Source organism: Caretta caretta, chromosome 11, assembly GCF_965140235.1.
Source record: "Caretta caretta isolate rCarCar2 chromosome 11, rCarCar1.hap1, whole genome shotgun sequence".
Taxonomy (NCBI): domain Eukaryota; kingdom Metazoa; phylum Chordata; order Testudines; family Cheloniidae; genus Caretta; species Caretta caretta.
Window position 1 is genome coordinate 20,078,225 of NC_134216.1, and position 19,727 is coordinate 20,097,951.

The 19,727-nt window shown below is 42.5% G+C and overlaps 1 protein-coding gene across 5 annotated transcripts in view; it reads left to right on the forward strand.

Annotated features, from left to right (window-relative positions):
* HNMT (histamine N-methyltransferase) overlaps positions 1-14,259 on the forward strand; it is a 49,690-nt gene extending 35,431 nt beyond the window's left edge. For all 5 annotated transcript variants that reach the window (XM_048870351.2, XM_048870349.2, XM_048870350.2 and 2 more), the window contains 4 exons: positions 1,219-1,326; positions 6,359-6,489; positions 8,769-8,862; positions 12,852-14,259. In XM_048870351.2, the coding sequence (XP_048726308.1) occupies positions 1,219-1,326; positions 6,359-6,489; positions 8,769-8,862; positions 12,852-13,207 (689 nt within the window). In that variant the 3' untranslated portion in view covers positions 13,208-14,259. The remainder of the gene's footprint in view (positions 1-1,218; positions 1,327-6,358; positions 6,490-8,768; positions 8,863-12,851) is intronic.
* Positions 14,260-19,727: the final 5,468 nt, after the last annotated feature.

Consider the following 19,727-nt stretch of genomic DNA (forward strand, 5'->3'; position numbering starts at 1 on the left):
ACCTTTCATGACTAAGTTCACCTGCTCCTTGTAAATAAGACACTCTATTCAATTTTTCATTTTAGTTGCCCTCTGTTTTCACTCTCTCTATCTTAACTGAATGTTTAGACAAATAAGGTAACCAACACTGGACACCAAAACTATGCAGCCAATGCAGTCCAAGCAATGCCTTTATAAAGTATTACAGCACAGTGTCCTAGGTTTCCTTCATCATACAAATGAACATCTTATTTACTTGCTTTACCGGCGCTGCATATTGGACTAGGAATTTAAATGTTGGATCTATCAATACACTCATCAATAAAATCACTGCAGCAGATCTGAATGATCCCTTGTGTACAGAGAAGAAGCAGCCAGTGCTGTAATATTTGCTTTATGCTCTATACACAGACACACAGTATTGAGCTTAGTCAGTCACAGAAAGAGCAAAGGACTTTAAGGACCAAAGGAAAAAATGGAGATTTGCTTCAGCTTTCAAATTAATTTTCTTTTTTTCCCCTTCCTCATGTGTCTCATTAGCCAATTAGCCTTTGGGACAAAGACCCCTAATTCACTCTCAAAAATAAACACAAAACACTCTCCAAATGGCCTTGTAAAATACAAATGGGGGAATACTGTGATGGCTTAGGGATTTTCTAATAGAACAGAGAGCTTTTTACCTCTGGTTCATTGGTTCCACACCAGCCTGGGTTGGTAGTGACTAGAAATGGGGCAGATCTGCCGTTTGGATCCAGATCTATACTTGCCAAAGATCAGGGATGATTGTATCCCGGGTTTTGGTATTGATCACTCTCTAACAGTGGTTAAAACCAGATGATAGCTATTTAGTGGCATGTGTGAAACAAAATAGGAAGTTCAGTCCATTTTTGAGAGGACATGTGCACATATCACTACAGAACATCACATCTGATACATCTGATAGTGTCAGAGAAGTCAGACTCATGAGGGAGTGATGGAATTAATCGTCAGTCCCTAGAGACAGATCTTCCAGAAAGGAGTTGAAGAAGTTCAGTAAGAGCAATATGTGGAAGACTACACTGCCAATGCCTGTGTGATACCTGTCCAGTACATAAATAGTGGATTTAATTGCCATGGCAATTGATCTGAGACCTACATTTTTTTTTAAAAAGAGGGATTTTGGGAAGGATGATAGCTAGCAGAACCCTCACATTTATCCCTGCTCTGACCTTTTCATTCTGTTTCATATTTGTATCCTAGGTGAAATCGACCTTCAGATTCTCTCAAAAGTACAAGCTAAACATCCAGGAGTTACCATTAACAATGAGGTGATAGAACCAAGCAGTGAACAAATCCTCAGCTACAAAGGTATTTGAACTAGCAAATGCATTTAACAAAGTTGACCACTGGCTAACATGTCATCTTTATAAGGCTTTTTGTTCCAATTTCGCCTCAAAAAGAGGAAATTACTATCTTCATTTAGGATTAGTAATTATTAGTAATTAGTAATTTTTCAACTGTACTGCAGACTCCTGCCTTCTTAGCAAGGTCCTAGTTCTTGATCTTGCAAAGAGCTCTGTATGGACAAACCTTATAACTACACAGATGCCTCTACTGTATCCCATTCTTAGAGTGCTTTTCATGGCACTTTTTATCAGTATGTGCAGTGTTGGACTGCTATCTGCAGCCATGCCTCTTTACATTGCTAGGTGATCAGATTTTATAAACTAGATAGGGTTCAGTAACTGCATGAGAGCGCTATAAGTAAAACCCTGATGTTTTAGGATGTAGTGTTTGTGTTTCAGTGGTGTGGTGTGCTTCCCTCTTCCCACTGACTCAGTGTCCCAGAATGGCATTGAGGGGTCTGCTTGAAATTGTGTTTAACAAAAATGTCAAGAACTATTTTTAAGTGGTTTGCAAATATTAACTACCTAATCCTCATAATACCCTACTGAGTTAAGTATAGTCCTCACAAATTAGGTAACCAAGGCATAGAGGTTAATTAGCTTGTCCAAGATACAGACAGCGTTAATGTACAAACTGGCATTCAAAAGATCTTTGCTTTCAGTCCTATGCTCAGAGGTCTGGAACATGCCTCTCTCCATAAATCAGAGATCCTCACTGATTGTTTTGTGAGAAATGCCATGGCATATCTAATAAAGTATGTTTAGCCTTTGCGCCTGGCCAAATTCTCACTGAAGTTTCAACTAAATGTATTCATTTTGATTGCCAATCTTAGCCAGTTATGTGCTGTCAAACACCTACTGGGTTCGATCAGTACATGGCTATACATATTCTGGTGATGGGCGAACTGATTTCTACATATAGATTGTACTCTTTTGGAAGCAGGGACTGTGGCCAGCCTTGCACCTCGTGGGCGCAGACCAGTACCAGATCAAAATGTGCAAGTGACTACACAAAGTATAAGGCAGTGGAGAATCAGGCTCTGCAGCTTCTTTATGGAGAGTGCCTGGAATGTGTTGGGTGCCCTCACACTATAAATAATACACTATTTTCTCTCATCTAAAAATGCTAACTTTCTAAGTGTATGTCTCACTGCAATTAAAAACCTGCAGCTGGCCTGTGCCAGCTAACTTGGGCTTGTAGACTTGGGCTGCAGGACTGTTTAATTGCAGTGTAGATGTTTGGGCTTGGGCTGGAGGCCAGAGTTTAGGACTTTGCGAGGTGGAAAGGTCCCAGAGGTTCGCCTACAGCCTGAGCCTGAATTTCTATACTGCAATTAAACAGCCCCTTAGCCTGAGCCCTGCAAGCCTGAGTCAGCTGGCATGGGCCGGCCGCGGGTGTCTAACTGCAATGTAGATATACCCTTAGGTTTAGAGGACATCTTTAAAAATGCAGGATTCTTAACATGAAAGAACTTGGAGAGACAAGGTATGTGAGATAATATCATTTATTGGACCAGCTTCTGTTGGTGAGACAGACAGACAGATAAGCAGGTGACCCAGAGAAGAGCTCTGGGTCATTGTGGATCGTCCTCTGAAAACATCCACTCAATGTGCAGCAGCAATCAAAAAAGCTAACACAATGTTAGGAATCATTAGGAAAGGGATAGATAATAAAACAGAAAATAACATATTGCCTCTAGATAAATCCATAGTACTCCCACCTCTTGAATACTGCGTACAGATATATTGGAATAAAGATATATTGAAACTGAAAAAGGTCCAAAAAAGGACAACAAACATTATTAGGGGAATGGAACAGTTTCCATATGAGGAGAGATTAATAAGATTGAGACTTTTCAGTTTGGAAAAGAGACGACTAAGGGGGGATATGATAGAGGTCTATAAAATCAGGACTGGTGTGTCAAAAGTAAATAAGGAAGTGTTATTTACTCCTTCTTGTAACACAAGAACTAGGGGTCACCAAATGAAATTATTAGGCAGCAGGTTTAAAACAAACAAAAGGAAGTATTTCTTCACACAATGCAGAGTCAACCTGTTGAACTCTTTGCTAGAGGATGTTGCGAAGGCCAAAACTATAACAGGGTTCAAAAAAGAACTAGATAAATTCATGGAAGATAGGTCCATCAATGGCTATTAGCCAGGATGGACAGGGATGGTGTCCCTAGCCTCTGTTTGCCAGAAGCTGGGAATGGGCAACAGGGGATGGATCACTTGGTGGTTACCTGTTTTGTTCATCCCGTCTGGGGCACTTGACACTGACTGCTGTCGGAAGACAGGATACTGGGCTAGATGGACCTTTGGTCTGACCCAGTGTGGCCATTCTTGTGTTCTTATCCTGGGACCAACATGGCTACAACAACACTTGCATACACAAACTTGCACAGTCTGAGATATTCTGCAGGAAATCCTAGAGAAATCACCATTATTTTGTACAGTAAGTTCAAAACCTGGGGAAACCTCAAGACACTTGCAGGAAGCACATCATTTTTTCACTAGCTGCCTCCATCACACACCTTTCTGTTCATTTTAAAGGTAGTACATAGGACACGTGAGGAGATGAGCACTAAAGGGGGTTCATAGGCAACCATTAATAAAAAAATTGTCTGTCTCAGAGCTATAGTGCAAGCTTCCCTACTAACTTTTAGATTGCCCCAGATTTAGACTATTGACGGTCGGACATCAGAAAGTTTGACAGTTTGCTTTGGGTATGCATCCAATAGTTCTGATCCTTCTGGAAACTCTCTCTCTCTCTGAGAACTGTCTGAATTTATGGGATATGCACACCACACAAGACAAAAAGAAAAGGCGGACTTGCGGCACCTTAGAGACTAACTAATTTATTTGAGCATGAGCTTTCGTGAGCTACAGCTCACTTCATCGGATGCGTACCGTGGAAAATACTGAATTTCCACTGAACGCATCCGATGACGTGAGCTGTAGCTCACGAAAGCTCATGCTCAAATAAATTGGTTCGTCTCTAAGGTGCCACAAGTCCTCCTTTTCTTTTTGCGAATACAGACTAACACGGCTGCTACTCTGAAACCACACAAGACAAGGCTCTCATGAAATCTTTGTGTACTTTCTGATCACCTCTAATCTCTAGCCAGTTAATTGGCTGTATAATCCTATTTGGGGCATTTTTTCGGGAAAAGGTAAGTAGGAAAAATTAAGTTGTTTCCCTTATTTTAAGAGTTCTTAAACTAAAAATTAAATACTAAACTAAATTTCTAACTAAAATTCTGTTGATTTGTAACCATGTTCACAAAAAGTATCAACCTAGGTTTTTAGCCCCAATTTCTCTTTCTGGAGAATTGGAAATACAATCTGTTTGGTAATTCAGAAGTCAAATTATCAGTCTCATCTGCTACTCACTCTCTGGGAGGAACAAACTAATCCTCTAAACTAAGCACATCAGTCCATGACCCTAGATGAGCTTGGGTCTACGCTGTGACTCCAAATAAAGCCTCCACCTAGATTGCAACACCCTCTGAGTTTCCTGGCCAGCAGAACATTCTCTGATATACAGCCATTAAACATTGTGGGTCTGATTCTCATTTACACATTAAAGCCCCTTTGTACTGCCAAGAGCCTTATATTTCCAGTTTCAGTTCAAGCCAAAAGAACTGTTATCTGTTGTAGTATTTCGGGGCTTCTGAAACCAGGGAGAGGACCTTGGAAGACAGAACTGCCATGCAAATCTGGAATAAACTGGGGGGAGAATTAGTAGAACTTTGCAGAACTGCTAAAGGGAAAGTTTGGGGTTCAGATGAATTTTTAGGTGGAGACTCCTATTTTATCCAAACCAGTTTGCCTTGTTTGGATTTTGACATAAAGGAACTATGCTGTCTGGGTTGGTCAGTGATCCGATTTTCTTCCTAATGTCTTCTCACAAACTGTCTAGCAATTAAATTGAATCAGATTGTACCAGATTATTTGCAATAGTGATATGGACTGCTGCTGAATGATGGCTGAGTTTAAAATAGCAAATTAGATTTGAACTATGGGCACAGAGACCAGTGACTGGTTAATGGAAGAGAACAGAGCAACATCAGCAGCATCCAAAAATGGTAACCCATCTCCACTAGTAAAGGAAAAGAACATAAGCACTGATGGAGCATTTCTCATCTATTCTGCTGGGCTATATCATCATCAAAGCCCTAAGAAGAGAAACCCTGTGATTAGCAGTGTTAAAGTGCTGATTTTAACAAAGCATGTTCTTCTGAACAAGTGTTGCACATTTTAGGCTGAATTTACCACTGTCATGCTGCTGTTTTTATGCTGATATAACTACTGGAAACAACGTAGTTATACTACATAAAACTGGTAGTACAGTGGTGAATCAGGCCCTTGACTCAGAATGAACCCACTTTAAACACACTTCCCTCTTCCTAATTTTCAGTCTTTTTACACACATTAAAACAATGCTGAAAATATTTCTCATATTACACTCCTATAATTAACATCACTCTAATACCCTCCCTTTCTTTCACTCTTCAGTATAAGACCCTGAACGAAAGGCTTGGCTCTGAACACACTCAAAACTTGGAGAAGTTGGGATAAGGATCTAAACATTGCTCCTTTCTGTAATGGTCCAAACCAAAGCTTGGGTTCAGGCACTAGGATTTTGAGGAAGCTGGAGCCAGATTAAGTTCCTAACTTTCAAATTTTTGCTCATTTCTACTGAAAAGTCTCTACAGCTAAGAGTGACAAAGATAAAGGCATCAGATCCCATTTGTACTTCATCCCACAAAGACCTGACCAGTCAGTCCCTCACAGAACTGGGCCTATCGTTACTATTTATTACCTTTATTTGTTCACATACTATAACATATAGGCTTCATTTTTAATATTCTGTTATTACATTAAAAATGATGCCAACGTGTAACTTTTGGCTACATTACTATTTTGAATGGAAATTGTTTCCACATTTGCTCAAATGAGACAGACTAAACACCATCCTCTCTGTATTTTAGAACGTGTAGCTAAGACATCGAACCTTGAGAACATAAAGTTTACCTGGTATAAGGAGACATCATCTGAATATGAAAGTCGAATGAAGGAGAAAAAAGAGTTTAAGAAATGGGACTTTATTCACATGATTCAGGTAAAAGCAATGCATAGTAAATGTTGTTGACGTCTGTCTCTACAGAATACGCCTAAGGTCGGTGACCTCGTTGTGCATTTTAATGAGAAGAAAGGTAAAGAATTATAAAGAAATAAACTCAACCTAGTTAAATATAAGTGAGCTGCAAAAATGAAAACTGAGGTACAGCAAGGCAACTTTAGGGTTCAGTATCCTCATTAACCAGGCTAAAGGTGGCAGTCAGCTGAGAAATAAATGTTAACTGATGTTTTTTTAAATTTTTCCTCTCTGTGAAATTTTCTTTGTACTTTTAGGTTCACTGAAGTTATCACAGACCATGTCTTCACTGCTAAAAATCTGTGTATTTTTTCCCCTCAGGGTAACTAATGCAGGTGAGCTAACCCAATGTAAAACCACAGTGGAGACACGCTACAGATAAGGTAGGCAAGGTCAAGCCCACGTGGGGATATAGTGCTCACCTCACCTAGTTTAACTGATGGTAAAACTGTAGTACAGTTTTACCATCAGTTAAACTAGGTGAGGTGAGCACTATATCCCCACGTGGGCTTGACCTTGCCTACCTTATCTGTAGCGTGTCTCCACTGTGGTTTTACCTTGGAATAACTCAACTGTATTAGTTACCCTGAGGTAAAAAAGGTAAAAAGACAAGGGTCCAGTGAAGACAAAGCATCAGAATGATTAGTGCAGTCACAGAAAGGCACATTCATGGACCAGACATTGCCAGAAGAATTTCGGGAAGGGGGAAGGGAAGAACGTTAACAAACATTAAATTAAACACTTCATGCTGAAATCACCACGTAGCCTGGTTAGTGCTGTCATTCAGAGCCAGTACGCCATGCCAGACCAGACCGGCTTCCCCAGGCCGGCAAATTAAAGGGCCTGGGGCTCCCTGCAGTGGCCGGAGCCTTGGGCCCTTTAAATTGCCACCTGAGCCCCACTGCCGCAGCCCTGGAGTAGCGGCGGCAGGGCTCTGGCAGTGATTTAAAGGGCCAGGGGCTCGCAGCTGCTGCTACCACAACGGAGCCCCAGGACCTTTAAATCTCTGCCCGAGCCCCAGGGTAGTGGCAACAGCCAGGAGCCCCAGGGGCTTCATCGGCGATTTAAAGGGCCCGGGGATTCGCTGCGGGAGTGGCGGCCGGAGCCCTGGGCCCTTTAAATGAGCCCTGGAGCTCCCAGCCGCCTCTGCAGCTGGTAGCTTTGGGGTGATTTAAAGGGCCCCGGGGCTCCCAGCTGCTGCTACCGCAGCCGGAGCCACAGCGCCTTTAAAGGTCCCACTTCTTCTGGTTGAAGCCACGCCCCCTCCGGTTGAGGCCACGCCCCCTGCTCAGGACTCTGGCGTACCAGTAAGTCCTGTAAGTTTCTTTCACCCCTGATGGTACATAACCTACATTTTTCTGGACACATCTGATTTTTATTGGCTAGAAACGGTATCACCAGCAAAATTTTCAGCAATTACACAAAAGTTCTTAGTTTCATTTTTTTTAAAAGGTATACAATGCAAACTTGGACAAAAAACTTAGGGCAAGATCGTCACTTGCCCAACACGCCCAGACAAGGTGTAAGTGGGCATAGACACCCCTTCACTCCTCTGTGCAGGGTAGCCATGTTGCAGCTACCTCCTCTCATGCAGATGGGTGGGAAGTGGGCGGAGCTTATACATTGCCCTTGCCCACAGCGTGTCAGTCTGCAGGGGTGAGCTGGTGCAGAGAAGGAAGTTATCTGCTCCAGGTCAAGGGCTGCTGCAGCTTACTTACTTACTGGAGCAAAAGGGGAACCAGGACCAAATTGTGGCTCTGAGCAACTACCTGATGCCTCTTACTCAGGGCTTGTAGTAAATACAGTATTTAGGAGCTGACCCTTAGGGTTGCCAACAGTCCCTTAATACAAGGGACATCCCTTATTTTTTCATCTCTGTACAACAAGAGCAGGAGTTGCTGAAAGCTTCTCCCCCTGACATAGCTACTGCTGCTTGCGGGGGCTGGAATAATTAAGCTGACAGAGCTCTTGCCCAGCTACATTTGAGTGGCTACATTAGAAAGCTTACAGAGGCATAGCTGCATTGGTGCATCTGTGACTCTGTGAGCTCTCTAGTGTAGCCGTAACCTCAGCTTCCTCTCAGGGATACCCTTCCACTGCTGCTCCCACTCTCTGCTCATTTTCTGCCTGCTTTCTGGCTACACACAGACAGATGCTGCCCACGCCCCTGCATTTGCCATCAATCTCCAAGGAACCTCTCAGGCTTGGAGTATTTATTTTACAGTATTTCTTTTCATTTCCAGATGCTCTACTATGTAAAAGATTTGCCTGCTACTATTCAATACTTTCACAGTCTGCTGGAAGCTAAGGCTAAGCTCCTTATTATTCTTGTATCAGGTAGGTGATCTTAAGTGGGTTCTTTCCACACTCAGTGCAGATCTGAATGTGCACCTATGAAGACTGCATGTGTTCATGTGTGCACACATCTGAGTTCATCATATGCCAGTTCTCAACTTAATTGCTGTGCTATAGAACTTAAGCTCCTAGCTTAGTGAATTGCCAGCCGACCAGACATGTATTATATGGTGTGTGTGTGTGTGTGTGTATGAGATCTATGTTTTATATGCAGTAGACTGTATGCCTCAAAGCCCACAAAATAAAAACAGAGCTTTGTGAAATTCACAAATCAGAATCTTGGCAACTTCATTTGTAAACAAGGATAGAGATAAACTCATAATAGACAGACAATGAACTAAACGGGCTTGATCCTGACACCCTTACTCAGTTAAGCAGTGCCATCGATATCAGTGAAGCTACTCATGCATTACAGGTTTCAGGATACGGCACAAAGACTTGTAACTCCTAGACACATGTGGCATTAAGCAAACAGCAGCAATGGTGCTCTGTTATGCCATACAACAGGTGTTGGTGGACATATGGTCCATTTTCCCCTTTAACTGCCCATTTCCTTAATATCATCATTTTGTGGAAAATCTCATCTGCAGAATTAGATTGGCTGTTTCACATCTGATTGAGATATTGTATGATCGATTCAGTAGCAAAATGGAAAAACAAAATGCGTTAGGATTCTACAGTACTGTGATATCAGGTGACTATGGATTTATTAACATTACCATGACTGGAGTCTAACATAACCCTCTGGGAAATTTTTCATACAGTTATAAGGGATTTTCTGACGCTAGGATACAGTAACATGTAATCGTTGCTAAGATATATAAACGTTCATCTATGATTGTTTTGGCAAGGCCCTTAGGCAACTAAATACCTTGGAGGAACAGGGCCTCAGTGCTTAAAAAATTTGTTTTTATTAGATTTGGGAAAATTTGTAAATTGTATATTGTATATGTAAAATGTATATTTTAAATAATGAAGCTCACCCCTTTTTGTGTTTGAGAAAATTGTGCTTTTTGCAGGCAATTCATAGATGTACTATTCAGAATTGTTTGTGAATCATTTTTGGCTGGTAGCTTGTTAGTAAGCTGTTCAGTGCAAGTATTCCATATTTAAAATTACAATAGTTTACATTAGACACACAGGTGACATGTTTCAGTTCCCTAATTGTATGAGCATAACTCTTGAAATCAGGTTCCTGGCACAGATACCCGGAAATCTGAATTTGAAATTTCTTGTCCATGAATGTTCTGGGATATTCACTTGACTTCCTTCAAGCTACCAGTAAGTGTATTCACTGGAATATTCATGGGAGGCAAACATAAAAAAGGGCATGAACACAGTCAAAAGGAATTTTTACAAATTTGAACTAATGCATTAAATATTTGTAGTCCTCACCCAGCGTTACAGTTTTTGCATGGTATTATTCCTTATTGTACTTCTCTCTGAAAACGCAACTCATAATTCACGATTGCATGAGTCAATCTACATCTACAAGTAGGGCTATTAGAAAACATATGTGGACAGTAGTGATTGCTGTGTCTGCAAGTCTGAGTTATGTGTCACAATTTTTGATAGGCCAGCCCTCCCACTCGAGTCAGAACAAGAGTCTCTAGGGTAGGATTTCTGACCTAGAGTGAAAACAACGAGGAGTCCTTGTGGCACCTTAGAGACTAACAAATTTATTTGGGCATAAGCTTTTGTGGGCTAAAACCCGCTTCATCAGATGCATGGAGTGGAAAATACAGTAGCAGGTATATATACACAGTACATGAAAAGATGGGAGTTGCCTTACCAAGTTCAGGGTCAGTGCTCACAAGACAATTCAATTAACAGTAGAATACCAAGGCAGGAAAAATCACTTTTGTAGTGGTAATGAGGGTGGCCCATTTCAAACAGTTGACAAGAAGGTGTGAGTAACAGTAGGGGGAAATTAGTATGGGGATATTAGTTTTTGTAATGACCTAGAGTGGCCTTTAACCTGCAGAGAGGTGAACTGGTGACAAGGAAAGGAGGAAGATAATGGAACAGAGAAGAGCAGAAAGCAATGGAACCAACAAGGGAAAGGAAAACTGAATCAGAGGCAGTTTAGAATAGCAAAGAATAAAAAATAAATAAAACTAAGGGAAGAGGGGGAAAAAGAAGGGAAGGAGAAGAGCTGCAGAGAGAATGAAACAGGAAGAGAAGGGTGAGATGGGAAAACTATAAGAAAATAAATAGGCAAAAGCAGTTTCAAAATATAGCTCCCTCCAAAACAAAACAAAACAAAAAACCCTGGGACTAAAAAGAGAAGAATTGATAAGGGTATGTGGTCCCTCTATGAAGGTTTCAGTCCCTCCCAGTCACTCTGTACCTTTCGAGAGGCCAGGACAGCTACAAGAGTTAAGTTGTAGTGTTTTTAATCACAAATAAAAAAAAAAAAAACCATTAAGTTCACATCATCTTGAAAACAAAAGTAGTGCCATATGTTGCGCCCACAGAGAGCTATTATAATAATACTCCATTCAAGTAGTGTGTAATTGCTCAGCTCAGAAATGGCAGCAAGTCACTGAACACTGACACCAGCAACTTTTCTGCAATTAGTGCTCCGCATTCATTTTCAACCAGGTGAGAAAAAAATAGCATCAGAGTCTCCTCTAAACCACTGAAGTATTTATTACACTGTAGGTAACTGTTTACAGACAAAGCCAGTTTTGGAGAATGGTTTATTAGTTAGGGGAATTTAGAGTCCTCTCTCTCAGCAGGTCCTCAATTAGGCCTGGATTTACTTCCCGCCCACCCAATCAGGGTGGTGTCATCCTTCTTATAAATGATTTACACTGGAAATGCTGAATCATGGAACTGAGATTAGAGAGAATAAAGAAATAAATCCTGCATTGTCATCAGCTTCCCTGACTCTTCTTTTTCGAATGTCCACTGTCTCAGTACCTCATTAATTCGAAGTATGTCTCTGCTGTGAATATGTACTTGTGTACAAACCTGTGATCACTATGGGGCAGATTGTGGCTGGTCCTTACATGCATGTGGAGGATTGGGGAAGGCTATAGGAGCATTCTCATAGCCCCCCGCCCACTGCCTTGCACAGCCTGAATAAGAGCCAGCCAAAATAGCAAGCCCTGATTGCTCTGCAGAGGTGCAGAAAGGGAGGAATCTACCCAAGACTGTCCCTCACCAGCTTGTGTAATGGGACTGAGGGGTGTAGCAGCAGACATACTCACTTTGTACCCTAAGCAGCTTTGAGGTAGAATTTTGCCCTAGTCTTAAAGTGGTGTGGCTCTGTATCATCCTTTACTCTGGGCTCTAGGCAACTTGCACAGCCTAACCCTATATAAATATTAGATATAACTAAGTGCTTTGTTTTATCATTAACAAGCGTTAAACTTTAAACCTTTAAACTGCTGAATAATCCCTGTATTCTTTCAGGGCCAAGGCTTCTATATGTCCTGGATAAGGGCCCAGTCCTGAATCAGTGGTTGTTTTGTCATTGACAGCAGTAGCAACAGGATCAGGCCTTTAATGAACTGTGCATAACGGGGCTCCCAGGTTAAGGGGTGGGTCTGTAACGGAATCCTCCCTGAGGCCACTAATGCTGCACAAGCTGTCTTATGAGTGGGGTTCAGTGGGTGAATCCATCCTATCCCTTCCTCCAAACCCCACTGGGTATTGGTACAAGGGAAGCAAAGGCAGGGGTGTGTGGATCTCCTATGCAGATTCTGAGGATCCTGCCCTTTTGCTGCCACACCCGTCTGCCTTGATTCCACTGTGTGCAGGCCCACATGCACTCAGGGGTCTTACCCATTTAGTGTAGCAATTATTTTGCATATAGCCTCTGTGCTCCTATGTCATGGGCTGTGTCTCCTGGGCTGTGCCTCCTGAACGGTTCAGCTCAGAATTGGGGCCATAATGCTTAAAATAATCCATCTGAAACTTTGTTTAAATACACTCTTATTTTTAATATGATTTTAATCTGGCAGGAACCAGTGGCTGGGCTAGGCTGTGGAAGAAATATGGACCTCGCTTACCTCTAAACGATCTTTGCATATATGTTTCATCTGCTGACATCAAAGAGCAACTCAATACAATAGGGCTGAAGTATCAGGACTATGAGCTTCCATCCACTATGGACATAACTAATTGTTTTATCAAAGGGAATAAAGAGGGGGAGCTGCTGCTGGATTTTTTGACAGAAACCTGCTATTTTAGTAAAACTGCTCCTCTTGACCTAAAAAATGAAATAATGGAAGAACTAAAAAAGCCTGAATGCAGCGAGGAGAAAGATGGAAAGGTTTTTTTTAACAACAACTTGAGTGCAATAGTGATTGAGCCATGACTAAGATCTACTGGATTTCTCAGTCCAGAAACAAATGATCATATACAAACAGTTAACCACTTAAATTTCTGAGTGTCTTTTATACTCTACAAATTAAGTTCACTAGGGTATGTCTGAGAAAGTTTATAAACAGTTAGGAAATTAATATTAATAGGTGTTACAAATACACGTTAATACATTACTAATTCTTCAAAAATATATTAATACATAACTTGCTATTCAGCAAGTTATACTTTATTATATGACAGTTCTATAATCAGAGTACATATAACTAGCACCATTAATCAAAGCCCAACAAATACAAAACAATGAACTTCTGATGGATGGGTAAGGAGTAATATTGACCTTGAACAGATATCATTATAATTTAAATATGCTATCCAGCCAAATATTTTTTTAAATGAAGTATGTTTGGAAATCCCCAGTACAACTCCTCAACCTAGCTTACAAAACTCTTCCCCCATAACTACCGATCCTCGGGTTGGTTCCTCTGCTGCTGATGTGGTTTTGAAGTTGTTGCGACACCGCCTTCAAAACAACATACTTCTGGTTATCCTCTATAGGAATTAGTTGCATACATCTGCTGCCCTACTAATCAACACCATCCCATAGCACTGCTCCCCTGTTCACGTATTTCCAAATTTATTTTGTTTCACCTGCAGCTTCCCTTCCCCATGAATCAGATTCATATACACAACTGACTCTGGAGAGATAAAGCTATAGCTCTCATAGACCATTTCTCAAAATGAACATACTCCCTGGGCAATGGTGATCATAACTTCCATGCATACAGAATGTATTGGCTCTTCACATCAGGTGCCCAGATCTCTGCAGCACTGGATTAGAGAATAAGGTAGCATGCAAGTCCTTGGTAGGAATGAGTTGCTGCTGATCTTTTAAACCAAAATGTTGTCTCAGATTTGTATTTTCAGTTAGAGAAATATGTATTTTCCCTCATTTGTCTTAACTCTTGTGTAACAAGGGCTACATGTGTCTGGTGGCCTCCATAATGTACAAGATATAAAAATAAAACTTAAAGGATGAAACAGAAATGACATCAGTGGGATTCTTGTTTTCAACAGAGTTACACCTGGATTGGGCCCAGTGTCATCTATAACAGTGGTTTTCAAACTTTTTTTCTGGCGACCCAGTTGAAGAAAATTGTTGATGCCTGTGACCCAGTGGAGCTGAGGATGAGGGGTTAGGGGTGTGGGAGGGGCTCAGGGCTGAGGCGGGGGGTTGGGGTGCAAGAGGGGGTGCAGGCCCTGGGGTGGGGACAGGGATGAGGGCTTTGGGGTGCAGGAGGGGGCTCTGGGTTTGGGGGAGGCTCAGGGCTGGGGTAGGGGATAGAGGCACAGGCTTACCTGCAGTGGCTCCCGGTCAGTGGCACAGCAGGGGTGCTAAGGCAAGCTTCCTGCCTGCCCTGGCACCGGGGACCACACTGCGCCCCAGAAGCGGCCAGGAGGTCTGGCTTCTAGGCAGAGGTACGTAAGCAGCTCCACGTGGCTCTCGCCCGCAGGCACCGCCCTCAGCTCCGGAGTGCGGAGCCAGCACTGGGGTGGGGGCAGAGCACGGAGCCACATGGCCTCCTCACCTAGGCATGGGACCTGCTGCTGGATGCTTCTGGGGCACAGCGCGGTGTCAGAACAGGTGGGAACTACCCTGCCTTAGCCAGGCAGGGACTTTTAACGGCCCGATCGGCGGCGCTGACCAGAGCTGCCGCGACCCAGTGCCTTACATTCCGCGACCCAGTACTGGGTCATGACCCGCAGTTTGAAAACCACTGATCTATAATATAAGCCATTCGGCAAGAAGCATCTTCTTCTGAAGTTATCTAAGGACATTGACCCATTTCTGACTCGGGGTACGTCTGCATTACAGCTAAGAAAATGCTTCCCAGCTCAGGTAGAAAAACCATGCACTAGCTCTGCTCTAGCTAGCAGGCTAAAAATAGACACATAGCTGGGGTAGCCCAGGGCCAGGGGCTAAGTATATATTTGGGGGGATCTGGGCAGGTTTGTATTTGGGAGTCTAGGCCAAGGTACTGCCCAACCTACCCCCACCTACATGCTAATTTTTGTGTGCTATCTTGAGCACACTCCCAGCTGTAGTGTAGACATACCTTGGAGGACTTTTTCATGCTTCTCAATGCTGGTGAAGTGACTTCATCCTAAATCCCTTTCCTGAACATCACTGTCTTCACTTCAGTAGTTGATTAATTTGTTTTAATAAATGATTTCATGGTTTTAGTAGCTACTATGCTATATACAAGATGCAGTGCTTAGTGGAATACAAGGTAGGTGCATGAGTGAATTGAATAGCTTGAACACTCAGTTCATTCAGTGAGGCAGGTGAACTTGATTCAATATTGAAACGGTTTACTGTAGATAATGCTTTAGCTGCAAAATGGGATCTTTAATTTTGTATATACAGCCAATTCAATATCGATGTATTAAATATTTGAGGTGATGGGTGATTTAGTAGGAAGCGCACCTGGCATTAATAGCGATTTACAGTCATGTTGGTGTGAATTGTTTTACCTATCTATATCTAGTAATCAAACATTAATCCCAGTGTACTTTCGAATGTACCCACTATATTTCACAGCTGCTGCACTGAACAGAAACTACCACCACTTTTATACAGCAGCATGTGCAGTTTCAAGGATTAGCAGACCTAAATATATCCTGTAATACTCTGACAAATTCTAAAAGGGGAGGGAAGGAAAATCTCCCCTCCAGACACAATGCTGTATGCATTGCTAATGTACAACAGAAGAAAGAATTCAGCCAGTCATCAGCTGTTATTGGTGGTATGTCCTCTTCAGTGATACATTAGGTGGAACTCTTGAGAAACATGTGTTGTCATGTTGCCACTAAATCAAAGGCAGGGGTGGGGAATATAACCCATCACCCTCTCTGGATTCTGTGCCAATTCAATCCCAGCCACAGAGGATAGAACCCTGGAAACTTACAGAAATACATTAATGTATAAACAAAACTTTATGACTAGATGGAACATAAGAATGATCATACTGGATCAGCCAATATCCTGTCTGACAGTGGCCAGTACAAGATGCTTCTGGCACGTGGAGGTTTAGAGACACCTGGAGCATGGGGTTGCATCCCTGATAATTTTGACTAATAGCCATTGATGGACCCATCTTCCATGAACTTATCTAAATCTTTTCTGAACCCAGTTATACTTTTGGCCTTCACAATGGCTTATGGCAATGAGTTCCACAAGTTGACTCTGCGTTTTGTGAAGAAATACTTCCTTTTGTTTGTTTTAAACCTACTGCCTATTAATTTCCGCAGGTTACCTCTAGTTTTGGGGTTATATGACGGAGTAAATAACAATTCCCTATTCACTTTCTCCACAACATTCTTGATTTTATAACCTCTTTCAAAGCCCTCCTTAGTCATTTCTTTTCTAAGATGAACAGTCCATCTTTTTAATCTCTACTCATATAGGATCTGTTCCATTCTCCTAAACATTTTCATTGCCCTTCTTTGCAGAAAATGGCCTTTTCCTGTTGTTTGTTTGTTTGTTTTTTGCTAGGGTTATTTTGGAAGTTACTTTATGTGTAAACTGATCTGTTAGCACAGATTTATACAAAGGAACAAGGTTCCAAGCCTGTTGAGTGTATTCCAGCATGGTGGGAGAGTTAAGGTTTTCCCATCTCTTATAAATTGACTGAGCAGCCAACAAAAAGGTGCTCAACTTCAGCCTATCTATCAAATGCAAGGTTGAAGTATCCCAAGAAATGCACTTCTGGGTACCAATAATCTAGTGCTGTTTTTGAGGCAATACGGAGCAAATCAGGAGCTAATCTGGGACAAGTCCAGACAATCTGAAGCCAGCTGTACTGTTTCCAGAATCTGGAATGTCCATTTTAAGCAATGTTGGCACCATTGAGGGTAACAAGCCTTGTGGATGGGGGGGAGGGGTGGTAGATGTGGTATAACTTGACTTTAGTAAGGCTTTTGATACTGTCTTGCATGGCCTTCTCATAAATAAATGATGAAAATACAACCTAGATGGAGCTACTATAAGGTGGGTACATAACTGGCTGGAAAACCATTTCCAGAGTGTAGCTATCAGTGGTTAAGAGGCAAGTTGCAAGGCCATACCAGGGGCAGGGACCAGTTCTGGGTCTGGTTCTGTTCAATATCTTAATTGATTTACATAATAGCATGGACAGTACACGTATAAAGTTTGTGGATAATACCAAGCTGGGAGGGGTTGCAAGTGCTTTGGAGGATAGGATTAAAATTCAAAATGATCTGGACAAACTGGAGAAATGGTCTGAAGTATATATGATGACATTCAATAAGGACAAATGCAAAGTACTCCACTTAGAGAGGAACAGTCAGTTATACACATACAAAATGGAAAATGACTGCCGAAAGTTTATCTGCAGAGCTTTACCTCCCAACCTGGGTGGAGATCGGGGTGGGGGTGAGAGAGGTAAGGGGCACCTTACACGATCTGAAGCTTACTGCCCCACAGCTCCATAGGGCTCCGCTCTGCTCCACCAGCTCTGCATCCCACAAGCAGCTCCCGCCGTCCCACGAACTGCTCCACCAGCCAGTCCACAAACTGCTCCACGTCCCACAAGCAGCTCCCGCCGTCCCACAAACTGCTCCACCAGCCTGTCCACCAGGCACTCCAGCTGTCCCACAAACTGCTCCACAATATATCTTCAGGCTCCCCCACTACTTAACACAATGCTCAGTGATTTCAGCTCTTAGTCAGGTCAGCTCTTTGGTGAATTCAGCTTGTAGTAGGAGAGCCTCAGTGCTAGTACACCATTAGCCCAAAGTGAGCTCAGGATCCTGTGACTAGACTCCTAACGGAATCAAAATTAGCTCTGATATTCCACAGTGGAAAGAGGAGGAAGTGCAATTAGCATGTAAGGCCCTCACCAAGGAGCCCATGCCATCAAGTATTAATACTTATCCCCAGTCTCTCTCAATTCACACAGTTTTGGAACCCATGACCCTTGCCTAGCGAGTGCTACTTACTTGATGTTGAGTCCCTCCATCATAACAAAAGGCCAAGTACACTTCCAAGCACAGTTCCCATAATCAGGGTAAGAACAATTTATTCTTCCTGCCCCAACAACAGAGACACTGGGGATCCCACAGCAGCCGAAGTGACCATTTGGGCCGCTATGGCCTCATTCTAGGCGGGGTGGGTGTGCCTATGCAAATGAGATCCACCCCTGAAGTTCTTTTCCACAACTTGCCACACCTCACCACCAGATGTCAGGGTGGAGCTCATCCTGACTCTGCTTACATAAGCAAGACTCGACAAGTAATTCTTCCACTCTACTACACGCTCATTAGGCCTCAGCTGGAGTGCTGTGTCCAGTTCTGGGCACCACATTTCAGGAAAGATGTGGACAAATTGGAGAAAGTCCAGGGAAGAGCCACAAAAATGATTAAAGGTCTAGAAAACATGACCTATGAGGGAAGGTTGAAAAAACTGGGCTTGTTTAGTCTGGAGAAGCGAAGACTGAGAGGGGACATGATAACAGTTTTCAAGTATATAAAAGGTTGTTAGAAGGAGGAGGGAGAAAAATTGCTTTTTCTAACATCTGAGGATAGGACAAGAAGCAATGGGCTTAAACTGCAGCAACGGCAGTTTAGGTTGAACATTAGGAAACACTTCCTAACTGCCAGGGTAGTTAAGCACTGGAATAAATTGCCAAGGGAGGTTGCGGAATCTCCATCATTGGAGATTTTTAAGAGCAGGCTAGACAAGCACCTGTCAGGGATGGTCTAGATAATACTTAGTCCTGCCATGAGTGCAGGGGACTGGACTAGATGATCTCTGAGGATCCCATTTAGTCCTGTGATTCTATGAAACTCTGACAGATTTGTTGAAAGAGAACAAATCCTGGTAAAAGACACTATGGAGTCCCATTCCTCCAGCCAGGAGCAGCAGAAGCACCCTAAAAGTGGGGGAACCCACAGGTGTCCAAACCATGGCCCCGCTCATGTGCCACGCCTTTCCCCCGGAGGCCCCAACCCCTGCTTGCTCCGCTCTGCCCCCTCCTAATGATGGGTAAGTGGGGCCATTAATTGGGCAGCAGGATAGTACTATTTTATAATACACAAGAAGACTTCCCCTCTCCCCTTGAGATTTATGCAATGTTAGCTTAGCTGAGTCCCTTTCTGTGCCATATATAATTGTTTGCCTTAGGAATAGAACAGATTGTACCAAAGGGCATGTATGTTTTTCCCAGAATAGCTTTGCAGAGGAAGACTCCTGCACTGTCTTCTGCTCACACTCCGACTTCGGCTTAAACAAGTTGAAAAGTAGGGGCCTGATCCTTTTCTAATGCACACAAATCATGAGAAAGTCCACTTAAGTCAATGTAGGTACACCCTTGCAAAACTTGTATAAATCAAAGGGGGAAAGAGATCCAGAGTGTTGCATTACCTATATACTTAAATGGGAATGCAAGTTTGTGCCTTCTATTTGGCCAAGTATATTTTTCAGAAACGAAAAA